Source organism: Sapajus apella, unplaced genomic scaffold, assembly GCF_009761245.1.
Source record: "Sapajus apella isolate SASKATOON/1434 unplaced genomic scaffold, GSC_monkey_1.0 scaffold44, whole genome shotgun sequence".
NCBI lineage: Eukaryota > Metazoa > Chordata > Mammalia > Primates > Cebidae > Sapajus > Sapajus apella.
In genome coordinates, this window is record NW_022436984.1 from 12431817 (window position 1) to 12457503 (window position 25687).

General features: G+C 36.8%; 1 protein-coding gene and 1 long non-coding RNA gene across 3 annotated transcripts in view; both read right to left on the reverse strand.

Annotated features, from left to right (window-relative positions):
* The window catches only part of SOS1 (SOS Ras/Rac guanine nucleotide exchange factor 1), a 131701-nt gene that overhangs the window by 44357 nt on the left and 61657 nt on the right, over nt 1-25687 (reverse strand). For both annotated transcript variants that reach the window (XM_032239370.1, XM_032239369.1), the window contains exons 6-8: nt 23701-23844; nt 11687-11797; nt 11510-11608 (exon numbers count right to left, since the gene is read on the reverse strand). In XM_032239370.1, coding sequence (XP_032095261.1) covers nt 11510-11608; nt 11687-11797; nt 23701-23844 — 354 coding nt within the window. The remainder of the gene's footprint in view (nt 1-11509; nt 11609-11686; nt 11798-23700; nt 23845-25687) is intronic.
* On the reverse strand, nt 14079-18679 carry LOC116524202. The gene is made up of 2 exons (XR_004257217.1): nt 17798-18679; nt 14079-17368 (listed from the first exon to the last, which is right to left on the reverse strand). It is a non-coding gene; the product is annotated as an uncharacterized LOC116524202 (long non-coding RNA).

The window sequence follows — 25687 nt, forward strand, 5'->3', positions numbered from 1 at the left end:
ACACATGCAATGATGACCTGTGAAAAGTAAACAGATTTCTTATATTCTAAACCATTTTTATTAAAATTTACTTAAAATTCTTTAATGTTCAAAATTATAAAAGTAATAAATACCATATTATAATGTTTATTACTTAGCTTTTATTATCCAGATTTCTTATATTCATTATTAAAAACTCACCATTCTTTCTACTAGAGGCATAATCTACATTTTTAGGAAAATTTTCAGTCTTAGCTGTGTTAAGTAAAAGAAAAATTTGTTCATAACAATTCTCAACATAAAAAGGGTAATGAAAGATATTTCCTAAAGGATAAGAGATTTTAAAAATATACGCATTTAAAAAAACTCAAAATATCTTTTATTCATAGTATTGTTCTTCAATGGCCAGCTGGATTAAGAAAGCCAATGGCCAGGTGTTCATAAAGAAAGATACTAGGTTTTTACTTAACAGACGTTACTGGTAGGCTGAAGGCTGGAATCTAGGTAATCTCTCAAAGTACCTTCCATCCCTATCATTTGAAACTATTTGCCTCTCACATGGTTGAATTCTGAGAGACAAATAAAATGTTACCATAACATTATCAAGTTTAGTCTTTCAAGCAGCAGATAATTTAACACTGAAAGCTATATACCAGGGGTGTCCAATATTTTGGCTTCCCTGGGCCAAACTGGGAATTATCTTGGGCCACACATAAAATATACTAACACTAACAACAGCTGATAAGCTTTTAAAAAATTGCAAAAATATCTCATAAAGTTTTAAGAGAGTTAATGAATTTGTGTTGGATCATGGGTTAGACAAGCTTGCTGTATACATTAAGAAAAGGCAAACTTAATGAAGGCACCACTGAACAATGAATTAGTTCATTGAGTTGATTTACAATTTAATAACTCAAAAGTAAAGCCCAGAGAAATTTCAAGTCAGTAAGATACAAGGCAATTTTTCAGTATTAAAGAACAGGTAGCAAAATAATGAAAATAATAAGCATTTGATATTTTGTCCTGAATGTTTTATATTTTTAATTCAGGAAAACATACCTAATGGTATACAAAATATACAATTCTCATACACATAAAAATATTCATAAAAGAAAAAACCATTTGGATATCCTTTGATTTTCTATTCTAAAAATGTTTCAAGTTTTGGACTCATTTAGCCACTATTTAACTGTAGCATTTTACATACAGAATATTCTGATATGTCAAAAATGTTAATATTTTAAAAGCCACAAACCCAAAGTATATTTCAAACCCATAAAACTTTCCTTATGAAATACTTCTAAAATGTCATTTTTACCTTTATAGCATTAAGCAAGCATCTAAAATAAATTACAGTGTAACAAATGACCTTTCTTTTAAGCATTTTTGCTTTTTTTTACTTAATATAGCTAATTTAAACTGGGCACTGATACAAAATAATTCACGCTAACTACCATCAAAGGGACGGCTTACTGTGGCTACAGATACAAAGCAGTGGCAACTGGTATGTAAATGAGACTCACAAAGCAGCCTCCTTTTACCAGTGATATTCAATAAACATTTTCATGACTGCCTATTTAATAATAATGTCCAATAGTAACAATTACATTGTACAAATGCAGTTTATTGAAATAATTTAAAAAATTATTAAGTCCTGAGATTATATTACCCTATGAGATTGTACTTAAACTCATCTAGGGAATCTCACACACACACACACACACACACACACACACACACACACACACACGTATTTTTTTTGAGTTGGAGTCTTGCTCTGTCTCCCAGGTTGGCCAAGCTGGTCTTGACCTGACCTCAGATGATCTGCCCGCCTTGGCCTGCCAAAGTGCTGGGATTACAGACATGAGCCACCACATCCAGCCAGGAATCATATTTTATAGCAAAATAAAAACTCATATGCTCTAGTGAGATGATAAAATTTAACTTTTCACAAGAAAGAAACCACATTTACCAGTGACTAATTTTTTTGGTCCCTTAGAAATAAGAGGCAGGCCGGGCGCGGTGGCTCACGCCTGTAATCCCAGCACTTTGGGAGGCCGAGGCAGGTGGATCACGAGGTCAAGAGATCGAGACCATCCTGGTCAACATGGTGAAACCCCGTCTCTACTAAAAATACAAAAAATCAGCTGGGCATGGTGGCGTGTGCCTGTAATCCCAGCTACTCAGGAGGCTGGGGCAGGAGAATTGCCTGAACCCAGGAGGCGGAGGTTGCGGTGAGCCGAGATCGCGCCATTGCACTCCAGCCTGGGCAACAAGAGCGAAACTCCGTCTCAAAAAAAAAAAAAAAAAAGAAATAAGAGGCAGTAGTCAATATAGTGTGTTGTATGTGCAAGAAAACCTTGGGAGATAAATGGAATTAAATGTAAGGAGCTGTCAAAAAGCTACAATCAATACAAAGAATACAGTGGTATTCAGGAGAATAAAACTCAAGATTGTTTGATACAAGAAAAATAAATCGTTGGCCGGGTATGGTGTCTCACGCCCGCAATCCCAGCACTTTGGGAGGTAGAGGTGGGCAGATCACGAGTCAAGAGATCAAGACCATCCTAGCCAACGTGGTGAAACCCCGTCTCTACTAAAAATGCAAAAATTAGCTGGGTGTGGTGGTATGTGCCCATAGTCCTAGCTACTTGGGAGGCAGAGGCAGGAAAATCGCTTAAACCCAGGAAGTGGAGGTTGCAGTGAGCCGAGACTACGCCACTGCATTCCAGCCTGGCGAGAAGAGAGACTTTGTCTCAATAAATAAATAAATAGGTGTACCCGGTGCATTTTATATGCTCAATTCATTCACAATCATATAATGGCTTCTCTTTGGTTAAAAAAGGGAATGGTTGAATTAGTTTTTATTTCTTGGAATTAATTTTCTCCAATATGGCGTTGTATACAATGAAGGAACTACCACATATTTGAAGGCACTAACAGGCAGGTCCAGAACCCACAATTCTTGACACTCAGTCCAGAGACTTTTTCACTATATTAAGTACCCAAATAACTGAAATGACTTTGAAAATCCTCAATATTCCCTAAATAAAACCTATTCCATAAAACAGGTAAATTGCAATGCACAAGAATGACAAAGTATACAGCCAAGAAATACATATTATAATTTGTCTAAGATTTGGGATATAAAAATAAAGATCTGCATTTATTGTAAATATTATATATACAGAAAGAGCTCATCACAACCTAAGAGAGGAAAAGCAAAGATGAGGTTCATGTTTTGATTTTGGAATATTTGTATACTGTCTGATGAGATACCACAGTGGATCACAACATGGAAAATTCAAAGAGTAACACTTGATTTACTAGCCCTCTTAGCAAATGTATGAAATATTATCCAAATTATTCCAGAAGTAATTAACTAACTGCTGAGTAATTCAAGCCTTTTGCTCCTGTTCGCCATGACATCATTTTAAACATTCCACTAAAGGCAGAAGAAAAGAAAGGTCATGACATTCAAATAAATTAATTAGTATTTGATGGTACCAGCACATCTAAAAGGTATGAGTGGAGAAGATGAAAGTCTTAACCAAAATGAGATTTCAATTCTGAACATGAAACAGGCAATCAACCCTAAAAAAATGTTAGGATATGTCATTTACGAAAATAATATACCTTTTAAAACCATCTCTTTGTTCTAATCAGAGAAAACATCACTAACTACAAATGCACCTCATAGCAGTCTTTGTTTAAAATTAAAAATTGGCCAGGTGTAGTGGCTCATGACTATAATCCCAGCACTTTGGGAGGCTGAGGTGGGCAGATCACTTGAGTCCAAGAGTTCAAGACAAGCCTGGGCAACATAGCCAGATTCCATCTCTACCAGAAAATAAAATTAGCCAGGCATGGTGGCGCACACCCACAGTCCCAGCTATTCAGGAGGCTGAGGTAGGTGGATGAATTGAGCCTGGGAGGTTGAGGGTGCAGTGAGCAGTGATTGTACCACTGCACTCCAGACTGGGTGACAGAATGAGAACCTGTCTCAAAAAAAAAAAAAAAAACCAAACTTCAAAATAAAAAAATTAGAGTAACACAATAGTTAGCTGTTTGTTTACAATGGTTCCTGTAGTATACTATCCTGTGTTTAACTTTAGATACTCAACATCTGTGGTCAGCTCCAATACCATATAGCTTAGCCCATGGTTTCTAGATAAGAATTTCTGAATTTAGAAAGCTGGTTCAAGGAAATGTACACTAGAGAGAACCTCCATTGTTCTCTGCCAGACTGAGTGGCTCATGCCTATAATCCCTGTACTTCTGTACTCTGGGAGGCCTAGGTGGGAGGAGCCCTTGAGTCCAGAAGTTTGAGACCAGACTGGGCAACATAGTGGGATCTCATCTTTACAAACAGTAATTTTAAAAAATTAGCCAGACGTGGTGGCATGTGCCTGTGGTCCCAGCTACTTGTGAGGCTAAGGTGGAGGAATCACTTGAACCCAGGTGGTTGAGGTTACAGTGAGCTGTAGCACCCCTGCAATCCAGCCTGGGTGACAGAGCAAAACTCCATCTCAATAAATAAATAAATAAAAATTAAAAATCTAAGATCAGGATGAAATGATTAATTGGCCTAATGCAAAACAAGAAAACAGAAAAAAAACAGAGGAAAAAAAAGGTTGGGTGTGGTGGTTCATGCCTTTAACTCCAGCACTTTGGGAGGCCAAGATGGGAGGATCCCTTGAGCCCAGGAGTTTGAGATCAGCCTGGGCAACAAAACGAGACCGTGTCTCTACAAAAAATAATTTAAAAAAATTAGTTGGGCATGATGGTATGTGCCTGTAGTCCCAGTTACTTGGGAGGCTGAGGTGAGAAGATTGTTTGAGCTCAGGAGTTCCAGGCTACAGCAAGCTATGATCAACCACTGCCCTCCATCCTGGGTGACACAGTGACACCTACCTCCAAAAAATGGGGTTGGAGGGTTGAGGGGTAGACAGCATATAAAGCCAATGTAGCCAGTGTGTATGCTGGAGAATCAGAACAACAAAAATAAATATAACTTTTATAGTGTACCAAAAACTTACTGTTAAGGGTTGAGTTGTGTCCCCCATGAAAGATATGTTCCAGTCCTAACCCCTGTTACCTATGAATGTGATCTTCTTTGGAAATAGGATCTTTGCAGATGTAATCAAGTTGTGATGAGATCATCTTGGATTAGGGTGAGCCCTAAATCCAGTGGCTAAAGGAAAGGGAGATGTGGATGCAGATACATAGAGAAGAATGTGAAGCTGTGAAGAACCTGATGGGCAGATGGAGGCAAAGATAGGAGTGATGGCATCTACAAGCCAAGGACCACCAAGAATTGCTGGGGTCCACCAGAAGCTAGGCAGAAGCAGCAGGGATTCTTCCTTAGAGGCTTTAGAGGAATTCTGGCTTGCCCACACACTGATTTCAGACTCCTCGCCTCCAGAACTGTGAAAGAATAAATTTGTTGTTTTTAAGACTGAGTTTGTGGTATTTTGCTGTGGCAGCCTTAGGAAACCAAATACACTCATGTATACATAACGACATAGATTTCAACCTGATTTTTAAAATAGAGGGAAGCTTACTTTCCCTTAGGTTACAAGCACCGAGCATATGAGAAAAAGAATAGGTAATTCTTTAGGGAATTAATTAGTTCAAAGTCATCCTAGATGATTTTTTTCAAAGGTCTGCTTGGGTGTATCTTGTGAAGATAAAATCCCATGTCTAAGGAACAAGGAAGAAGTTAATACTTTTGTGGAACCAAACATGTACTGCTTTGCTAACCTTTAAAATAGTGGTCAGGGCAGGTGTGGTGGTTCATGCCTATAATCCCAGCACTTCAGGAGGCCAAGGCGTGTGGATCACCTGAGGTCAGGAATTCGAGATCAGCCTGGCCAACATGGCGAAATCCTATCTCTACTAAGAATACAAAAATTAGCCAGGCGTGGTGGTAGGTGCCTGTAATTCCAGCTACACGGGAAGCAGGAGAATCACTTGAGCCCGGGAGGCAGAGGTTGCAATGAGCCAAGACTGGGCCATTGCACTCCAGCCTGGGTGACAGAGCAAGACTCTGTCTCAAATAAAATAAAATAAAAATAATAAAACATTGGTCAATGTATTTACTTAGCCCCAAGAAAGAAACCTAAATTTGTTTAATAAAATAAATTAAAACTTCACATAGAAAATCATATTATTGAAGCAAAATGGTTTCCAAAAGGGCACAAAGGAAGTTTTTTTACTTGAGAAAAAAAATTAACTTTTAAAGTTAAGGAGTCTAAAGACTTGACTGCTAGCTTTAACTACTGAAGGAAAGAGTATTTTTTCAGTTTTAGTAGCATTAAAGTCTTGCACTATTTTTATTTTTTAATCAACAAGTAAAAATCATATTTATGGTGTATAACAATATTTTGATACATATATAAAATGTGGAATGGCTACCTCAAACTACTTAACATGTATTAACTCACATTTTTTTTTTTTGTGGTGAGAACACTTAATATCTACTTTCTTAGCAGTTTTCAAATATGCAATATATTGTTACTAACTGTAGTTACCATGATATACAATAGATCTCTGGAATGTACTCCTTCTAACTGAAATTCTGTGTCATTTGACCAGTATCTCCCTACTCCCGAACCCTCCAGCCTCTGGTAACCACCATTTTATTATTTCTTTGGGTTCAAAAGTCTTATACTATTAATAGCCAAACTTATCTTTTGACTCTGTAAAGTTTAAGGCATTCTGCCTAAGTTTCCAAAATAAATGTAGTTATATAAAATTTACAGTTAAATTTCCTTTAAAACATAAGACATAGGAATTTAAAGGAAAATATATATATATTTTGCCATTCACTTTTTTTTTTTTTTTTTTTTTTGAGACGGAGTTTCACCCTTGTTACCCAGGCTGGAGTGCAATGGCGCGATCTCGGCTCACCGCAACCTCCGCCTCCTGGGTTCAGGCAATTCTCCTGCCTCAACCTCCTCAGTAGCTGGGATTACAGGCACATGCCACCATGCCCAGCTAATGTTTTTTTTTGTATTTTTAGTAGAGACGGGGTTTCACCATGTTGACCAGGATGGTCTCGATCTCCTGACCTCGTGATCCACCCGCTTCGGCCTCCCAAAGTGCTGGGATTACAGGCTTGAGCCACCGCGCCCAGCCGCCATTCATTTTTTAACAATCATTTATTGAATGCCTGAATGCCAGATACTGTGATAGGTATGAGAATTCAAAGATAACAGGGCTCCATTCTTCATGAAGCAGAGTTGAATGACAAAGCAGAGAATAAAAATGGGACAAGTTCTCTAAAGAGATGTATGTAAAGAAAGGAAGGAACTCACTCCAGGCATGGTGACTCACACCTGAAATCCCAACACTTTGGAAGGCCTAGGTGGGCAGGATCACTTGAGGTCAAGAGTTCAGCACCAGCCTGGCCAACATGGTGAAACCCCATCTCTACTAAATATACAAAATAAGTCGGGCGTGGTGGCACACACCTGTAATTAATCCCAGCTACTTGAGAGGTTGAGGATGGAGAACTGCTGGAAGCTGGGAGGTAGAAGTTGCAGTAAGCTGAGATCATACCACTGCACTCCAGCCTGGGCAACAAAAGGGAAATCCGTCTCAAAAAAAGAAAGTAAGACAGTAAGGAGCTCAGTGAAAGGATCAGCCTAAGAAACCAAGGGAAACCTGACAGAGGAACCAACACTTGAACAAAGTCTTTGAATTTCCTAGACGAAAGGAGAGAGAAGAAGAGGAATTCCAGATAAATGGGAAATAAGGACAAGCAAATAAGGCAGTAATATGAACCAGGATACACATGGAACCCTCAACAGATGTGGCATATCCAGGATTGCTAGGAAATTCTTTTTTTTTTTTTAGATGGAGTTTTGCTCTTTTTGCCCAGGCTGGAGTGCAATGGCCTGATCTTGGCTCACTGCAACCTCTGCCTCCCAGGTTCAAGTGATTCTCCTGCCTCAGCCTCCCGAGTAGCGGGGATTACAGGCATGCGCCACCATGTCCAGGTAATTTTTGCATTTTTTTAATAGATACAAGGTTTCACCATATTTGCTAGGCTGGTCTCAAACTCCTGACTTCAGGGGATCTGCCCACCTCTACCTCTCAAAGTGTTGGGATTACAGGCGTGAGCCACCACACCCAGCCAGGAAATTCTTTATGGCTAAAGCAAAAGGTTGGTAGGATCAACTATTGAGAGAGGAAGCTGGAGAGATTGCTATGGTGAACTATTTAGCCTTGTGTCACAGTTGACAGGGAGCCAACAGCATTTTTCAAACTGGGAGTTTTAGGATACAAAGACCATTCAAGGAAGGTGCCACAGGCAAAAGATGCTGAGGGCCTGAACTAAGGCAATGTCAGTGAGAATAAACAGAACAGCCTATATTTCAGAGTCATTTCTGGAATCACATTGAGGATCTGGCAATAAGGGAGAAAGAAGAATCAACGATGGCACTCTGGCTTCTGGTGAGGGGACCTGAGTTATTCAACAAAGATGTGGAATACAGGAAAAAGCAGATTTGGGCAGGCAGGAGAGGGAGGAAAATAGTGAAGGAAGAGGGAGTAAAATGTTAAGTTTAAGATAGCTACAGGACAAAAAAATCTCTAGTGATGGCAATACTCGATATTTGTATTCTTCACTATATATAAAATACTTTTACATACATTATCTTAGTTGATAGAACAACCCAGTGAGAAAAGTATTTCATAAATAAAGGATACTAGGTTTCCAAAAAAGTGACTTGTTGTAGGCCACACAGCTAGTAGACTACTGGCTAGAACTGAAGAAGAAACATCAGACTTCAACCCAGTCTAATGAGCTTTCAAGAGCCACTCCAAGCCACAGGTAAATCATAGCTAGTTTCCAATTGTCACTGATGTCTTAGGGTTTTGCTGCCTCTAGTTGCCTCAATTTTATGCAATCGTTGCCAAGTCTGGAATTACCAAGTTCAGACTGGCACCCAGGGTAACAGCAATACTAAGAAAAAAAAATTTGGAACCAGTAAGCATCATGCAGTTAGAAAAAAAGCTTAGATCATAGAGAACTGAAAGGTTTTTTAGCTCATCTAGGGGAGGAACTCCCTATGATAGTTTCCCTAGGTAACATCCACAAATGCAATATATTATAAAAGGGTACCGTGGGCTAATTGATTTGGGAAATCCTGGAAAACAATTAGATTGCTTTATTGTGCAATTTTACAAAGGTTTAATACTCTCATGCACACTGAAAATTTCTAGAGGTATAATTAAGAATGCAGTGTTCCCAAACATATTTGATCACTGAATAACCTCCATCATTTTTTTTAAGAGACCAGGTTTCACTTGTTGCCCAAGCTGAAGTGAGAGCAGTAATGTGATCCTAGCTCACTGCAGCCTCAAACTCCTGAAATACCTGCCAACTTTATTTAGAAACCATCTTATAAGACTCGCATCCAATAGAATATACTTTGAAAATACTGCTCAATGAAAAGAATTAAGCAGCACACCAACAAATACAAATAAAAAATAAGTACCAATAGTACATTAATGTTGAGCGAATGCAGGAAAAAAAAAGTGATGAGAGTCTTATGGACTAATTAGGCAAAATTTTCTGCCCAACATACTGCTAACTTTGCAATATAACTTAGGCAGTAATATGAACCAGGGATATACATGCTTAAATCAGTAGAAATCTTAAATTGCTAAATGATGTACTTATTAAAATTCTATTAATGCAAGTTATAATTTTAGAAATTTTAATTGCCTACCCTTGGAGGAGTAAAAATTTCTTTTATATTATTAAAATGATTGTGTTTTATAACCTTCTGAACTTTCGTCAAACCTTCTTGGGTTCATTTGGAGGGGGAGGTTGTTTTGTTTTGTTTTTTTTTTTGAGACAGGGGCGTGCTCTGTTTCTCAGGCTGAAGTACAGAGGCATGATCATGCCTTACTGCAGCCTAGACCTCCTGTGCTCAAGTATTCCTCCTGCCCAGGCTTTTGAGTAGCTGGGACTATAAGTGCGCACCACCATTCCCGGCTAATGTTTTTATTTTTATTTTTGTAGAGACAGTGTCTTGCCATGTTGCCCAGGCTGGTCTTGTACTCCTGGGCTCAAGCGACCCTCCCACCTCAGCCTCCCAAATTGCGGGGACTACAGGAGAGAGCCCACACCTGGCCTCCTTGTTTTTATTTATAAATTGATAATGGCCTTAAGAATTTTTACAGCCTTTGAATCATTCTGAAAATCATTACAGGATCAGGTAAAAAAAAAATCCCATTAGTAGAGAAACCATTAGAAAGAAAAATTCTACGTAACAAAAACAGTTATGTAAATGTCCCATTCTATCTAAAGTTAGTAATAATGAAATCTTTGTAAAGACTTTACATACTAAATGCTTCCTCTCTTGATTATCTTCTTAAGATACTCATCCTGTATTTCCAAAGACCTTAAGTGGTATGCTGTTTGAAGTCTGAAATAGATTGCTAATAGTTCTGTCATTCTGCCTAGTGATTAAAATTACCTTTTAACTCCCTTAGTCCTTTCTCAATGTAAACATTCCTACTTGAGAAATCAAACTGAGTTCTAAATGACTACTATGCAGTGCAGAGACCTGAGAAAATGTAGGGATGAGAGTTCCTTCAGTTTACTGTTAATAAATTCAGATTTTCTATTCATTCGTTGATGTATTACAGACAGCCCATTTCATCATCTGCAAACTATAAATATGATTTCCAGTACTATATTTTGCATAACAGAATCATGATATTAAATAGTTCTCTTTGATGAAACAAATGTTCATTTGAAAGCTAAAGAAATAATAACGCTATTAATGCATCTCTTGTTTTGTCTTTACAAGGCTAGTACATTAAAGGTAGAGAGAATATCACTTTGAGCTACACTATTGAATTATAATTTATACAGACTAAGGTTTCTCTTTTCTTTAATTTCAGTGTGTAATAGGAAAAGAAAACCCTTTCCTTTTGATCAGTGCTTAATATTTTGAACTGTGATCAAATAGTCAATTTTTACTAAGATTATAGAAATTTATAGTTTCTAAAGTAATGATAAACAGTTTAATAGAGATAGTTGCAACTTGAACTATGAAAATCAAGTAAACTAACCTTCCTCATTACTTTGGCCTTATCCTCACACTGGGTCCCTTATTCTCACACTGACTCCCTGAGTCTGCTGAGGTCCCCAAATGGAAACTGCAATGCATAAATCCAAGGTTGGTTTCAAAGAATCAGCCATGTAAACAAAAAGTAAAGGTGCAAGATAAAAATATCTGACAATTGCTTTAAAATTCACGACAAAAACCTAAAATAAAAATAAAAAATAACAAAAAAAATTTTAAAAACAACAAAAAATAAAATTCACTACTAAAACTGAAGAAAATATGCCACTCTTTTGCAGACTGATTTGCATTTGCTTCTTAACTGGAAAAAGAAAATGGATACACGCTGATGTGCATGGGTACTCACATAATTTACAAATGAAGTAGCAAAAAAAATTCATCACACTTGAATATGTTACAAATCACAGTAAGAGTTTTCTTACCTTCAAAAGTTCAAAATAATGGAGACAGTGGTAAACAGGGGCCAGAAGCAGCCTGGGTAAAACATATTGAACAGCTTCTTTGAAACCTTCGCCTATTGACTAGAAAACAAAGTGATTTAATTTTTTTTTAAGTTTGCTTTTCAGACACTGTACATCTTGATTTAAAAATTACTATACCTGCAAATAAAGTGCCGCCCCAGGCTTCGATAACTGACTAAGGAAACGATCATGAAAACCAGGCCGCAAAATATCTCGAGCATACGATTCATATGGATCAAATGCCAGTTCCTTAGAAAATAAAGAAGGTAAAACATAAATAATCTACCACTACAAACACAGAAAGATTTAATTATGGGGCACAACTATGTGAGCACAATTATGTATTTCTTTGAAAGTCTCTAAACAAAAATTATATGACTATTAATTATAATTTTAACAGAAGAGATCCCAATATTCTCAAGAGAGTAAATCAATTCTTTCTGATGAGTAACAGAATCCTTATATTAACAGCTCTCATTAAAGGTTTCCGATAGAATATTATCAACAAACTTGGCCAAAAGAGTGGGCAGACTTTTGGTTCTAGAAAACGAAGTTTAACTTGAACAACAAAGAATATAGATATGTACAACTAGGTAAAGTATAAACATTAGAATACTGAAGCCAGGCTTTCTTTTTATAGTTCTTTCTCAGTGGTGGACATGTACTTTCATATTCTGTAAACCAGAGGTAACAGTTCCTGTCATCTAAAATACATTGTTATAATTTCACAAAACAAACAGAATCCAAACTGCCAAAAATTTTGCCATCATTAATATAACCTATCATTAATAAACTAAATTCTAATGGCTCAGTTAAAACTAGAATCTACTGGTTTTGAAGATTTCTGGGGAAAAAGAGAGTAGGTATCTTGATTTTAGCAGGAGAAATTGAGTCGCTACTCTTCTATCTTGTGCTCTGTTCCTGGTAAAAAACTATTATGAAAATGGTATTCTGGATTCTAGCATGAGCTCATTTCCATAAAGGGTAATTCTAGCAAGAGGAAGAGGACATCTAGTGGGAGCATAGTAAAAGGCAGTAGAAGGGAATAAAATAACAAAAGATGGTTATGAATTAATCAACCTTAATGTTGTTTTTTCAGATTGCTTTTTATTTTTTTTCTTTGAGACAGTGTCTTGGTCTTGGTCTGACACCCAGGCTAGAGTGCAGTGGTACAATCATGGCTCACTACAACCTCTACCTCCTGGGCTTAAGCAGTCCTCCCACCTCAGTCTCCTGAGTTGCTGGGACCACAGGCGCACACCAGTGTGCCTGGTTAAATTTTGTGTGTATTTTATAGGGACAGGGCTTCCGCCATGTTGACCAGGCTTGTCTTGATCTGCTGGACTCAAGTGATCCTCCTGTCTTGGCCTCCCACAAGTGCTGGGATTACAGATGTGAGCCACTGTGCCTGACCTCAGATTGCTTTTTAAAGAATGATTGAATAGTAACACCACCAGATCTGAAATCAGAAGACATGAGTTCTGGTTGTTGCAAAATGCAATATGGCATGTAAACTTCGAGTCATACTGGATTCCTTGAGCTGCCTCCTAGCTGACTTCCCAATTTTAACTCCTTTAACTGTTTTCTCAACTAAAAATTGCCATCATGACAGCAGAAATTGCAATCTATTATGTTTTACATAAATTGACAGTAAGGTTTCAAAAATAACAGGAGGATGGAGTCAGGTATGAATACAGTGGATGGAAGAGAAGACTAAAAATGTGAAGAGATGCTTATAGTTTAGGTCTCTTCCAACTTAGAAATGATCATATACCACAGACATGTTTTATCCTCCTCCCCTTTCAATAAGCCCTAATTTATTATATAATTTTTATAACTATAGGTAAAGAAAAGGCTTTATAATGTAGCTTAAAAACATGGGTTTCAGAGTCATAGTTCCAATTCTGACCCTACTATTTATTAGCTGTGTAACCTTCGACAAACTACTTACTTTCTCTAAGCCTGTTTCCCCATTGGAAATGTGAATGAATAATTATCTCAGAGTTGTTTACAGAACTAAATGAGATATAAGTAAAGTGCTTATAATAGTGTCTGGCACAGAGTAAGCACTGCATAAATGGTAGTAGCTAGTACTATCATTTTGAAATAGTTAATCTCAAGAGAAAAAAAAATCAAAACAATTAACCATGAATCCAAATTCTCTTCACATAGTTTTATTCTTGAAAACAAATTTTTAGAATGGTAAGCAATTCTAACAGTTGGTATGAGTTAATAGATGATTTTATGATAGGGTCACTGTTTAAAATGCAACAAGATTCATAGGAAAATATAAAACTTAATTGTCAATACACATAATTGACAGAAAAGTACAGAGAACAGCTTAACCTAACTATACCCACCACCAAACTCAAAAAAGCTCAACATTTTATAGTACCTGCCTCAGCTCTTTAGAAATTATTACAATACAGATGTAATTAATTCCTCTGAGCTCCCTTTCATAAGCTCATTTCCTGCTGATCACCAGGGGTAGTCATTATCTTGAATTTGAATCTTATCCTTCTCATTTACATTTTTATATCATAATTACATATGTATCAAGAAACAAAGCATATAGTCTTGCATGCTTTCAAACTTCATATAAATATCAAAATGCATACATTCTTCTATAAGTTGCTTTTTATACTCAAAATTGTTTTCAAGATTTATCCATTTCAATTTACATAGTTTCTTTCATTTTAAAACTCTGTATAATATTCTACATATGAATATATCAGTTTTCTCTGATCTGTTCTCCATTGATAGTAACTGTTTCTTGTGTTTCATGATTATAAAAAAGTTCTGTAACAAAAAAAAATCTGTAATTAGCACTTGGTATACAGGTACACCTCACTTTATTGCACTTCATTTTATTGTACTTCGCAGATACTGCTTCTTTTCTTTTTTATAAGTCAAAGATTTGTGGCAACCCTGTGTGAAGCAAGTCTATTGGCCCCATTTTTCCAATAGCATGTGCTGATTTTGTCTGTGTCACATTTTGGTAATTCTCGAAATATTTCAAACTTCTTCACCATTATTATTGAGCCAGTGTTCATTTACCATTCTGAAAATCCTAGGGCCCTTAAGAAGTATGCTAAATCTACTCTGCCTGTACCCTATAAATGGAACAGCAAAGCCTGGATGATAATACAACTGTTTACAACATGGTTTACTGAATATTTTAGGCCCACTATTGAGACTAACTGCTCAGGAAAAAAAAAAAAAAATTCCTTCAAAATATTGACATTGCACCTAGCAACCTAAGAGCTCTGATTGAGATATGCAGAGATTAAAGTTGTTTTCAAGTCTCTTAACACAACATCCAGTCTGCAGCCCATGATCAAGAAATAATTTTGACCTTCAAGTTTTATTATTTCACAAATATGTTTCACAGGGCTGTAACAGCCATAGATGGTGATTCCTCTGCTCTGTCTGGACAAAGTCAATTGAAAACCCTCCAGAAAGGATTCACCATTCTAGACGCCACTAAGAACATTCATTATTCATGGAAAAGGTCAAAATATCCATATTAACAGGAGTTTCGAAGAATTTGATTTCCACCTCTCACGGATGGCTTTGAGGAGTTCAAGTACTTTATGGTCTTATTTCTATAGTGAATGCAGCCTTTAAAAATATTATATATTCAATGGACTATAAGTGAGCACAGTAATGCTACCAATTTTTATGGGCTGATCTTTTATCCAACAACTATGATGAACTTGCCAACTAGTTCTAACACTATATAAATTTTCTTGGGTTTGCCATATAATTACATTGACTAAAAATAGGACAACTTTGTCTTGTCTATTCCTTTTCTGTCTTTTAGTATTGGGTAGTACTTGCTATTAAAGTGTGAATAGAAGTGGTGATGGTGGTATTCTTTTCTAATTTCTCAGTTCTGCTGTAGTTTAACCATTATTATATCTCTTACAGACTTTTAGTAAATATCCTTTATTAGGTTAAGAAAGTTCCCTTCTATTCTTTGTTTGCCCAACATTTTAAAGAAATTCATGAATGAGGCCGGGCGTGGTGGTTCACGCCTGCAATCCAAACACTTTGGAGGCCAAGGCGGGTGGATCACCTGAGGTCGGGAGTTCATGATCAGCCTGACCAACATGGTGAAACCCCGTCTTTAAAAAAATAAAAAATAATAAAAAAATAAAAATTCATGAATGAATGTTTAATTTTATGAAACCCTTTTTCTTGAGATTCTAACCTGCTAAAGTAGAAAACTACATTAAAACTTTTTTTTTTTTTTAAGTCAAACCACATTAAGAGTAAACATCATAAGATACATCATATTTGGTCAAATGTTTTATTGTATTATAAACTGAATTTTCATTGCCAGTTTTGTTGATGTCTGAGAATGTCTCCATACTTTTTTCTTGTATTGTCCTTATCTAGTTTTGATTAAGTGTTCATACAATCCTGATTAAGTTACCCTTCATATCTCTACTCATTGGAACAATTTGCAAAAGAGTAAGATTAAATGTTTCCTGAAGATTGGCAAAAATCGTTGTCTTATGCTGTTTTCTGTTGCTATAACCGAATACCTGAGACTGGGTAATTCATAAAGAAATTTATTTACCACACTTCTGGAGCTGGAAGTTCAAGACAGGCAGCTGCATCTGGTGAGGGCCTTCTTGCTGATAAGGAGTCTGCCGAGTCCTGAGGTGGTGCAGGGCATCACATGGCAAGGGGACTACAGCATGTCAGCTCAGAGATCTCTTCCTCTTTTTATAAAGACAGGTGTGCCATCATGGGGGCCCCACCCTGATGACCTTATCTAATCCTAACTACCTCCACAGGCCCCACCTCCAATCAATATATAAATTTGGAGATTAAACTTCCAATACATAAAATATGGAGACACATTCAAACCACAGCATTCATAACACCTGGTGTATGCCTCAAGTCATTTGTTGAAATATACTTTTGATGCATTCATTTTTTAATGTTTTTTTTTTAACTTAGGACATTGATACTGCTCTTTTATATATTTTAAGGATTATTTCATTACAATTCTAAAACATTTTGAAGTGGATCTTAGTATTCTTCCACAGTAATTCCAACTCAGAATTCATTAATTCTGCTGTTACTTACTTACATATTATTCTCTTAGGTGTACCCTGTTCTCTTTCTTAGTATTCTTCCACAGTAATCCCAACTACTGGGGTGGCTGAGGCATGAGAATTGCTTGAAGCTGGGAGGCGGAGGTTGCAGTGAGCCGAGATCGTACCTGGTATTTGTGTTTCCTTTTCCCATTGATCAGCCATGATAAATTTTATATCAATTTCTAATTCATTAATTCTGCTCTGTTACTTCCTTACATATTATTCTCTTGGGTGTATCCTGTTCTCTTTCTTGTTTCTTGGGTTGAAAGCTTAACTCATTCATTTTTAATTATTCCGAATCTTTCAAAAAATGTGTAAAACCTTAAGCTTCTCTTTGCAGTGCTTTAGCTCCTGCTACCATTTGAATGACAGTGTCCCCTCTGAAATTTACGTTGAAACTTAATCCTCAATGCAACAGTATTACGATATATACAATTGACCTTTGAACAATCTGTGGGTTAGACCTGCACGGATACACTTATATGCAGATTTTTTTCATCCAAATGAGGATCAAAAAATACAGTTATCTGTGGCATGCGAAACCCTCATATATGGAGAGCTGGCTTTTCGAATATGTGGGTTCCACAGGGCCCATGCAAGTTTTGCAGGGCCAATATGGAACTTGAGTTTTGTGGATTCAGGCATCTGTGGGCAGTCCTAGAAACAATTCCCCACATATACTGAGGGATGACTGTGTATGTGTGTGTATCTATACACACATACACACTCTATCTGTTATCCCTTGGTATCGGTGAGAGATCCCATGCAGATAACAAAATCCAGGGATGCTCAAGTCCCTGATATAAAATGGTGTATTTGCATATAACCTTCAAAGGATCCCTATATTACTTATATCTAATATAATGTACATTATGTAAAGAGCTGTTACACTGTATTTTTTAGGGTATTGTAATGTATGCTGATGTAATGTATTGTAATGTGCTGAACATTATAGTGTTACTACACATAGAACTAGCCATTTTTTTCTTCAAAAGTATTTTCAATCCAGGCGGCTGAATCCACAGATGCAGAAGCCATGGACATGGAGGGCTAATTGAGAGAGAGAGAGAGAGAGAGAGAGAGAGAGAGAGAGAGAGAGAGAGAGAGAGAGAGAGAGAGAGTGTGTGCGCGCGCGCACACGTGTATAAAATCAAATGTGTTAGTCAAATCTTCTGTAGCCTTACTAATCTTTTTTCTGTTTGATTTGTTAATTTCCGATGGACAAGTGTTAAAATGTCCTATGATGTTAGCTATTTTTTTTCATTTCTTGTAAGTCTGTCAATTTCTACTTATATGTTGAGGCTTTATCAGCGGGTGCATACACATTAATGGTTGTTTATCTTCATGATAGTATCCCTTTTGTTATTAGGAAGTGTTCCTCTTTTTTCCCTCCTCAGTGCTTACTTTGTGTAGTTTTATCAGTTAATTTAAATTAATATTGACATACAGGTTTGACTCGTTTTTATGTTAGGATTTTTCATCGCTTTATCTTAAAATATTTCTGTGGTTCTGTTTTAAGAACCTCTTGTAAGCTGCATGAAGTAGATTTTTAAAAAATCAAATATGTGGATTTTTTAAATATCATCTTTTATCTTCATTATCATTGTTTTTGTTTGCTTCATTTATTCTTTCCTATTATCAGTGAAAATAATAAAAAAGTGTTACTATAGTTCTTTTCTCCTTAGCTGTACATTGTAAGCTACAGGTACTATTTCCGTTCTTTTGATTTTCCTCAATGTTTTTCAAAACAAATATGGTTACCTATACATTTTTCAAAAGTTATTCTTTTATCACAAACACAAATCCACTTTACATACTGTTCATTTTGTTACTGATACATAGAAATATAGTTTAGACTTTCCAAGACAAAAAACTTTAAAAAAATTTTTTAAACTATTCAGCAATTCATTAAATTTGTTAATACATTTACTAATATTTATTTTTATTTTTTGAGACAGTGTCTCAGTCTGTCACCCAGGCTGGAGTAGTGCAGTGGCATCATTCTGGCTCACTGCAACCTCAGCCTCCTGGGTGCACGTGATCCTCCTACCTCATGCTCCAGAGTGGCTGGGACTACAAGCATGTATCACCACACCTGTGTGTATGTGTATATATATATATATATATATATATATATTTTTATATTTTTAAGATTTTTTTATGTTGGCTTAAGAGATGGGGTTTGCCATGTTGCCCAGGCTGCTCTTAAACTCCTGAGCTCAAGTGATCTGCCCACCTTGGCCTCCCAAAGTGCTGGGATTAGAGATGCAAGCCACCAGACTATATCTACCAGTTTCTTTTTCACCATTAGTTATTGTATTTCTTGACTTTCCTCTGAGTAACACTTTCCTTCTTGCTAAAGAACACAATCCAATATGTCTTATAATGAATGAGTGCCTAGAGGTGGTAAACTCTCTTGGTCACTTTATGTTTGAAATGGTTTTTATTTATTCCTTTTTCCTCATTGTTGATAAATTCAGGTGTAACTTTACATAAAGTCTGTAATTTGATGACTTTTAATATATGTATATGATGCATTTCTGTAACCACCAACCAGATAAAGAAATAGAACATTTCTAGCACCTCAGAAATCTCCTTCATGCTTCCTAGTCAACCGCTATTCTAATAATCTGTTTCCAAAGATCTTATATACCTATCAGTATAATATGTACTTTGAGTCTTATTACACTCAACATTATGTTGCTGCTTTTATCTGCAGTTATTTTTTATTGCCACATAGCATTTCCTTGTGTGAATATATCACTAATTATCCATTATGAATAAACCTACTGTGAACATTCTTAAATACGTCTTTCAGTGAACACAAGCACTCATTTTTGTTTAGTATAGGCCTAAGAGTTAAAATGTTGGGTCACAGGGTACAGTTGTATGCTTAGCTCTAGTAGACATGCCAAACAGTTTTTCAAAGTGACTGTAACAAATTACACCCTAGCCCCCACCAGCAAGGAGACTTCCAACTGCTCCATGGTTTTAAATTGCATTTCCTTGATGAATAACAATGTTGAGCATCTTTTTTGCGTGTGAAGTACCTACTCAAGTCTTTTGCCTATTTGCTAAAAAGCAAAACGCTGAAGTTTTAGTTATTGACTTGTAGGCATGGAGATTTTGTTTGTTTGTTTTTTAAGAAAGTCTTGCCCTGTCACCCAGGTTGGAGTGCAGTGGTGTGATCTCAGCTCACTGCAACCTCCACCTCCCAAGTTCAAGCAATTCTCCTACCTCAGACTCCCAAGTAACTAGGATTACAGGCGCCCGCCACCACACCCACCTAATTTTTGTATTTTTTCAGTAGAGATGGGGTTATACCATGTTGGCCAGGCTGGTCTTGAACTCCTGACTTCAAGCAATCTACCCGCCTCAGCCTCCCAAAGTGCTGGGACTACAGGCATCAGCCATTGTGCCCAACCCAAGATTTTCTCTTTATCTTTAATGTTCTCTATTTTCACAGCCATGTTTTTAACTGTGTATTTTTATTTATCTTGAGCAATATTTGGAATTCATTTTTGATCTAGGAACTAATGCTTTCATTTCTTGAAAATTATCCATTTTTATCTTTTCAAATATTATTTCTCCATCACTCATTGTCTGGAACTCCTATTAGATGTATACTAAACCATTCAGTGTATCCTTATTACTTGCTTTTTTTTGAGACGGAGTCTCATTCTGTTACCCAGGCTGGAGTGCAGTGGTGTGATCTAGGCTCACTGCAACCTCTGTCTCCTGGGTTCAAGTGATTCTCCTGCCTCAGCCTCCCAAGTAGCTGGGATTATAGGCATGCGCCACCACAGCCAGCTAAATTTTGTATTTTTAGTAGAGATGGGGTTTCACCACGTTGGCCAGGCTGGTCTCAAACTCCTGACCTCAGGTGATCTGCCCACCTCGGCCTCTCAAAGTGCTGGAATTATGTGGGTAACCCCCCATACAGGCACTGAGGAATGAGAGCTAAGCAGAGCCCTGGCACAGTTAGGGCTTGAGGAATATCTCACTTTATAGTGTTACTACTCAGCTATTTCCTTTTATATAATCCTTTACATAATCATATATTAGTTTATAGAAATAGGGCTTGAAGACTTCCTTTATATAATCCTCTATATATAATCATATAATAGTTGATAGTATGAGTGCCTGAAGAATATTTCCCTACATATATACTTATAATTATATCTTAGTTCATAATCAGAGGAATGCCTAGAGCGGACACAGTACAGAGCATGAATTAAGGAATAAGCAGCTTACAATCGGAGGAATGCCTAGAGCAGATACAGTGCAGAGCATGAATTAAGGGAAAAACAGTTATACCAGGACAAGAATCCATGGCCCAGGCGGCAGCGTTCAGTATTGTAAAGATACCTGCTGTATGGCAGGCTTGGGGTGAGAGCCACTCCTCCTGATAAAGGAGTTGTAGGATCTTGCTCCAGTTCTTGTGGAAGGCTGCCCTCAGAATGGCAATCCACCTTGGTGACTGTGAACTTTATCAGCTCTTGCTACTGTGCTGCTTGAAAAGCATCTTCCCATAGAATCCATTGGAAGCTGCCAGAAGGTGGCGGTAACCTTGACAGCTCTGTCACTGCTATGTGACTTAAAGCATCCTCCTGTAAATCTTCTTAGAAGTAGTTTCCCATAGATAGAAGTATTGCACACTGCACCCTCTTCACTTTGCACGGCCCACCTTCAAGCCTCGGTGACCTAATGGGGGTGGACCCCTTATTGCACACAGCCCCTGCCTTCGTGGGAACGGGCCCCTTGCTGTGCGCTGTCCACCTCCTGGCCTAGGTGACCTAATGGGGTGGACCCTATGTTTTATTGCTCACGACCCTATCACTATCCTTAAAGATGATTTCACTCACTGCCCTACCCCCTAACCTATACACAATAAATACTCATGCTTCTGGACACTCGGGGCCTCGCCTGACTCCGCTTACAGGTGGCATGGCTCCCCGAGCCCAGCTGCATTTTCTTTGTACTTCTGTGTCCTGTCTCTTTATTTCTCGGATCCTGCACCTCGGCACAGCATAAGGCTCACCCCACGACCCTGTGGGGCACTCAGCCTTACATCTGGTTCCCAATGTGCCCTACAGAATTACAGGTGTGAGTCACCACACCTGGCTATTTTTATTACTTTCAATTGGCCTTTCATATTTCTTATCTTAGTCTGTGTTACATTCTCAGTGAAGTCCTCAATTTCATCTCCAATTTACTAATTTTATACTTGAACTGGGTGCAGCAAATGTTATACTATATGAGTTATTTCAACGATTGTATAATATATTTAATTCTCAGTGTCTCTGTCTTTTGATATCTATCTACTCATTTCCTTTCCACCTATTTTTGTTTCACAATGTCTTCTTTATAAATGGATCATATTCCTTCACTTATCTCTTTGAGCATCCTAATCTTCTTTTAAACTTTTTGTATACCTACTGTACAACATTAATTTCATCTAGAATAAATTCATGATCTAATTGTTGATTTTATTAGATCATTCTGAAAATTAGAATTTGTCTTGTTTTTTGGAATTTTGTATTACATACTTAGTGGGAGACTTTTAATGTTTTGTTTCATTTTTTTCTCCCATTCCTTTATGATCTCTCTTCCAAACTAGAACCTACTCTTCAAATGACTTTGGGGGTTCAGGCTTCATATTGGCTTAATGTTGTGGGGAAATTGTTATTATTGTAAGGCAATGTTTTTGTCCCCCCATGTCAAGTCTACAACTTTTCAGAAAACTTTTCTGTAGATAGCAGGTTGGCAGATTTTCCCAGCATCTTATTATAAGGAAGGACTTGAGCAAGAAGTCTTGCTCTGGCCTTCATGGAACATATTTGAAACAATTCATTGTCCTTAAGAGCCTAAACACCCAGAAACCAGAGCTCACTACCTTGAATGTCTATTACATTTCTAATCTTGTTTTCAAGTCTAGTTATATATATATTCCACTTTTTAATTTTTATACTTTATTACTTATGTGTGTTTAGAGCAGGAATGTAGAGGCTGTGGTGATGCTTGAACTTACCATTGTGTTTTGCCTGAAAGTCTTCATTTTAAAAAATATTTTACAAGCTCAATACTGTATCATAATGAGTGGAATTTAGAGAACACAGCAAGAGCTAGAAACCTCAGGATGACTCATTAATGCTAACTTATTATGATTCACTCATGTATTTTAGCATTTGAAATATCTAAGGAGTTAGTTACTGTCTTTCTCACGGTATCTGAACCACCCAGGCCCTGGACGTTATTGTCCTATTCACTTCATTCCTATTCTAAATAATAATGCAGTTATCACATATTGAGTAGATTACTATGTGAAGGTGGATAGCTAAATACTTCAGATAGGTTATTCAATTTTCACAAAAATCCTGAGTCCTATTACAGGTCCAATATCTCTTACTCAAAATGAAGTGTTTTCGATTTCACATTTTGGAATATTTATAGTATACCTACTGCTTCAGCATCCCGAATCTGAAAATCCCAAATCTGAAACACTTCAATGAACATTTCCTTTGAGTATCATGTTGGTGCTCAAACAGTTTCAGATTTTGGATCATTTCAGATTTGAGATTTTTGGCTTAGGGATACTCAACCTGTATTATCATTCTGCTTTTACAAATAATGATACAAAGGTTTAGAGAAACAAAATAACTTCCCACTGGTCACACAACTAATAAGTAGCGGAGCTTAGACCGGAACACAAGTAATCTGACCTCAGGTCCACGTTCTGTGGTCTCTTCCTTAATATTCATTTATTGACTTTTCTTAACCTTTTACAGTAGGCCATTGAGTGACAGCTATAATACCTCCCCTTGGTGGTATCTGCTTTCCTATAATTAACCAGAGACCATTTTTCTATGTTTGGTAAGATAACAGAGACATACGTTAACAATGACCCTATGGAAAAGGAGCAATAACAGATAGTCAACAGTTAGTATCTATGACTTTGGCTGGAAAGAAGTAAGACTCTCAATTTTAATGTAAATGTAGGCTTATATGCAGACTTTTTGGGTATATAATTGAAGAACTTACCTCTGCTAAGTCTTCAAAGCAGCTTCCTACTAGTGGATGGGGACTGCCTTCATCTGTCATTTCTACAGTATCTTCTATATGGCCCAGTAACTTTACACTAAGTTCATGTATATCTACTATACGACTAAATATATTTTCTATATCCTGTTTGGGGGAAAACACATTAATTCAGTGAGGCTGTATTATTATAATATTAAACAAATTTTGAGCCAATATGTCATTTTATAATCACAAAATTTAACATGGCACATACAGTGAAAAATTTTAAGGACTTACAAATATGAATAAAAGACAATTCAAGAATTCCTTTTGGAAAGATAAACAATTTGCAAATACATTTCTCTAGGTGAGTGGTCTTGAAACTTTTTGGTCTCAGGGTTCCTCACACTCTTAAAAATTGCTGAAGATTCTAAAAACCTCTTGTTTATAACTATGTATTGCAATGTTTATCACATTCGAAGTTAAAACCAAAAATTTTTTAAATATTTAATTCATTAAAAATAATAAACCCATTATGTGTTAATATAAATAGCACTTTTATAAAAAGTAACCAAAGTTTTTTTTAAAAAACTACAACAAAAACCATTTAGAAGAATGGAAATGTTTTACATTGCAAATCTCAACCGTAGTGTATGAGAAGACAGCAGGATTTTCATATCTATTTCTGCATACAATCTGTTGTGATACATTATTTCGAAGTATATGAAAATCTAGCTTTTCTGTGTAATTTTTCTATTGAGATAAAATTCATATACAATAAAATTCACCCATTAAAAGTGTACTTATTAGTCAGTGGTTTTCAATATTGGTTGTGCAGTCATCACCAGTATCAAATTCTAGAACATTTCATTATCACAAGAGTAAGCCCTGTGATTTTTTTTGGAAGGTGGATAGCTAAATACCTAGTACAGTCACTCTCTATTCCTTTCCTCTCCCCAGTGCCTGGCAACCACTAATTTACTTTGTCTCTATAGATTTGTCTATTCTGGACTTTCCATATAAATAGAGTGACTATCCTTTTATGGTACCATACTAAAATTCAACAAATGATAGTTTCTTAAAGGTTAGTTGCAATGTGGAATCTGAAATCATATCCATTTTATACTGTTAAATTAAAATTGGTTACTATTATATGATTTCTTTTTTTATCAGTGACTATATTTATCAAGTTGACATTGAGGCTATTTTAAATGTTCTTTTGGTAGATTTTTGTGTAGTTATTCACTCTCCTAACCACCATGACTATCAAGACACAGAACCTTTTCATCATCTTAAAAAGTTTCCTTGTGCCCCATTTCCATCAATCCTTACTACATCTCACTCCCAGGAAACCTGTGATCTGCTTTTTGTCTCTATAGAAATGTCTTTTCTAGAATATTAAATAAATGGAATCATAAATTGTCTTTTGTGCCTAGTTTTTGCTCATGTTTTTGAGATGCAACCATGTGATTGCATGCATAACTATTTCATTCCTTTTTATTGCTGAGTAGCATTCCACTGTATGGTCATGCCACAATTTGTTTATACATTCACCTGCTGATGGACATTTGGGTTGTTTCCACTTTGGGGCTGTTACAAATAAAGCTGCTACAAACGTTCATGAACCAGTTTTGCATAGACAGACATGTTTTCATTTCTTCTGGGCAAAAACCTAGGATTAGAATCGCTGGGCAATATGGTTTAGTTTATGTTTATTGTTATAGATAACTGCCAAACTGACCAGGCACAGTGACTCATGCCTCCCAGCATTTTGGGAGGCTGAGGCTGGTGGATCACTTGAGGTCAGGAGTTTGAGACCAGCCTGGCCAACATGGTGAAACCCTGCCTCTACTAAAAATATAAAAATTAGCCAGGCTTGGTGGCATGAGCCTGTAATCCCAAATACACGGGATGCTGAGGCTGGAGAATCGCTTGAACCTCAGAGGCAGAGGTTGCAGTGAGCCAAAATTGCACCCCTGCACTCCAGCCTGGGCAACAGAGTGAGACT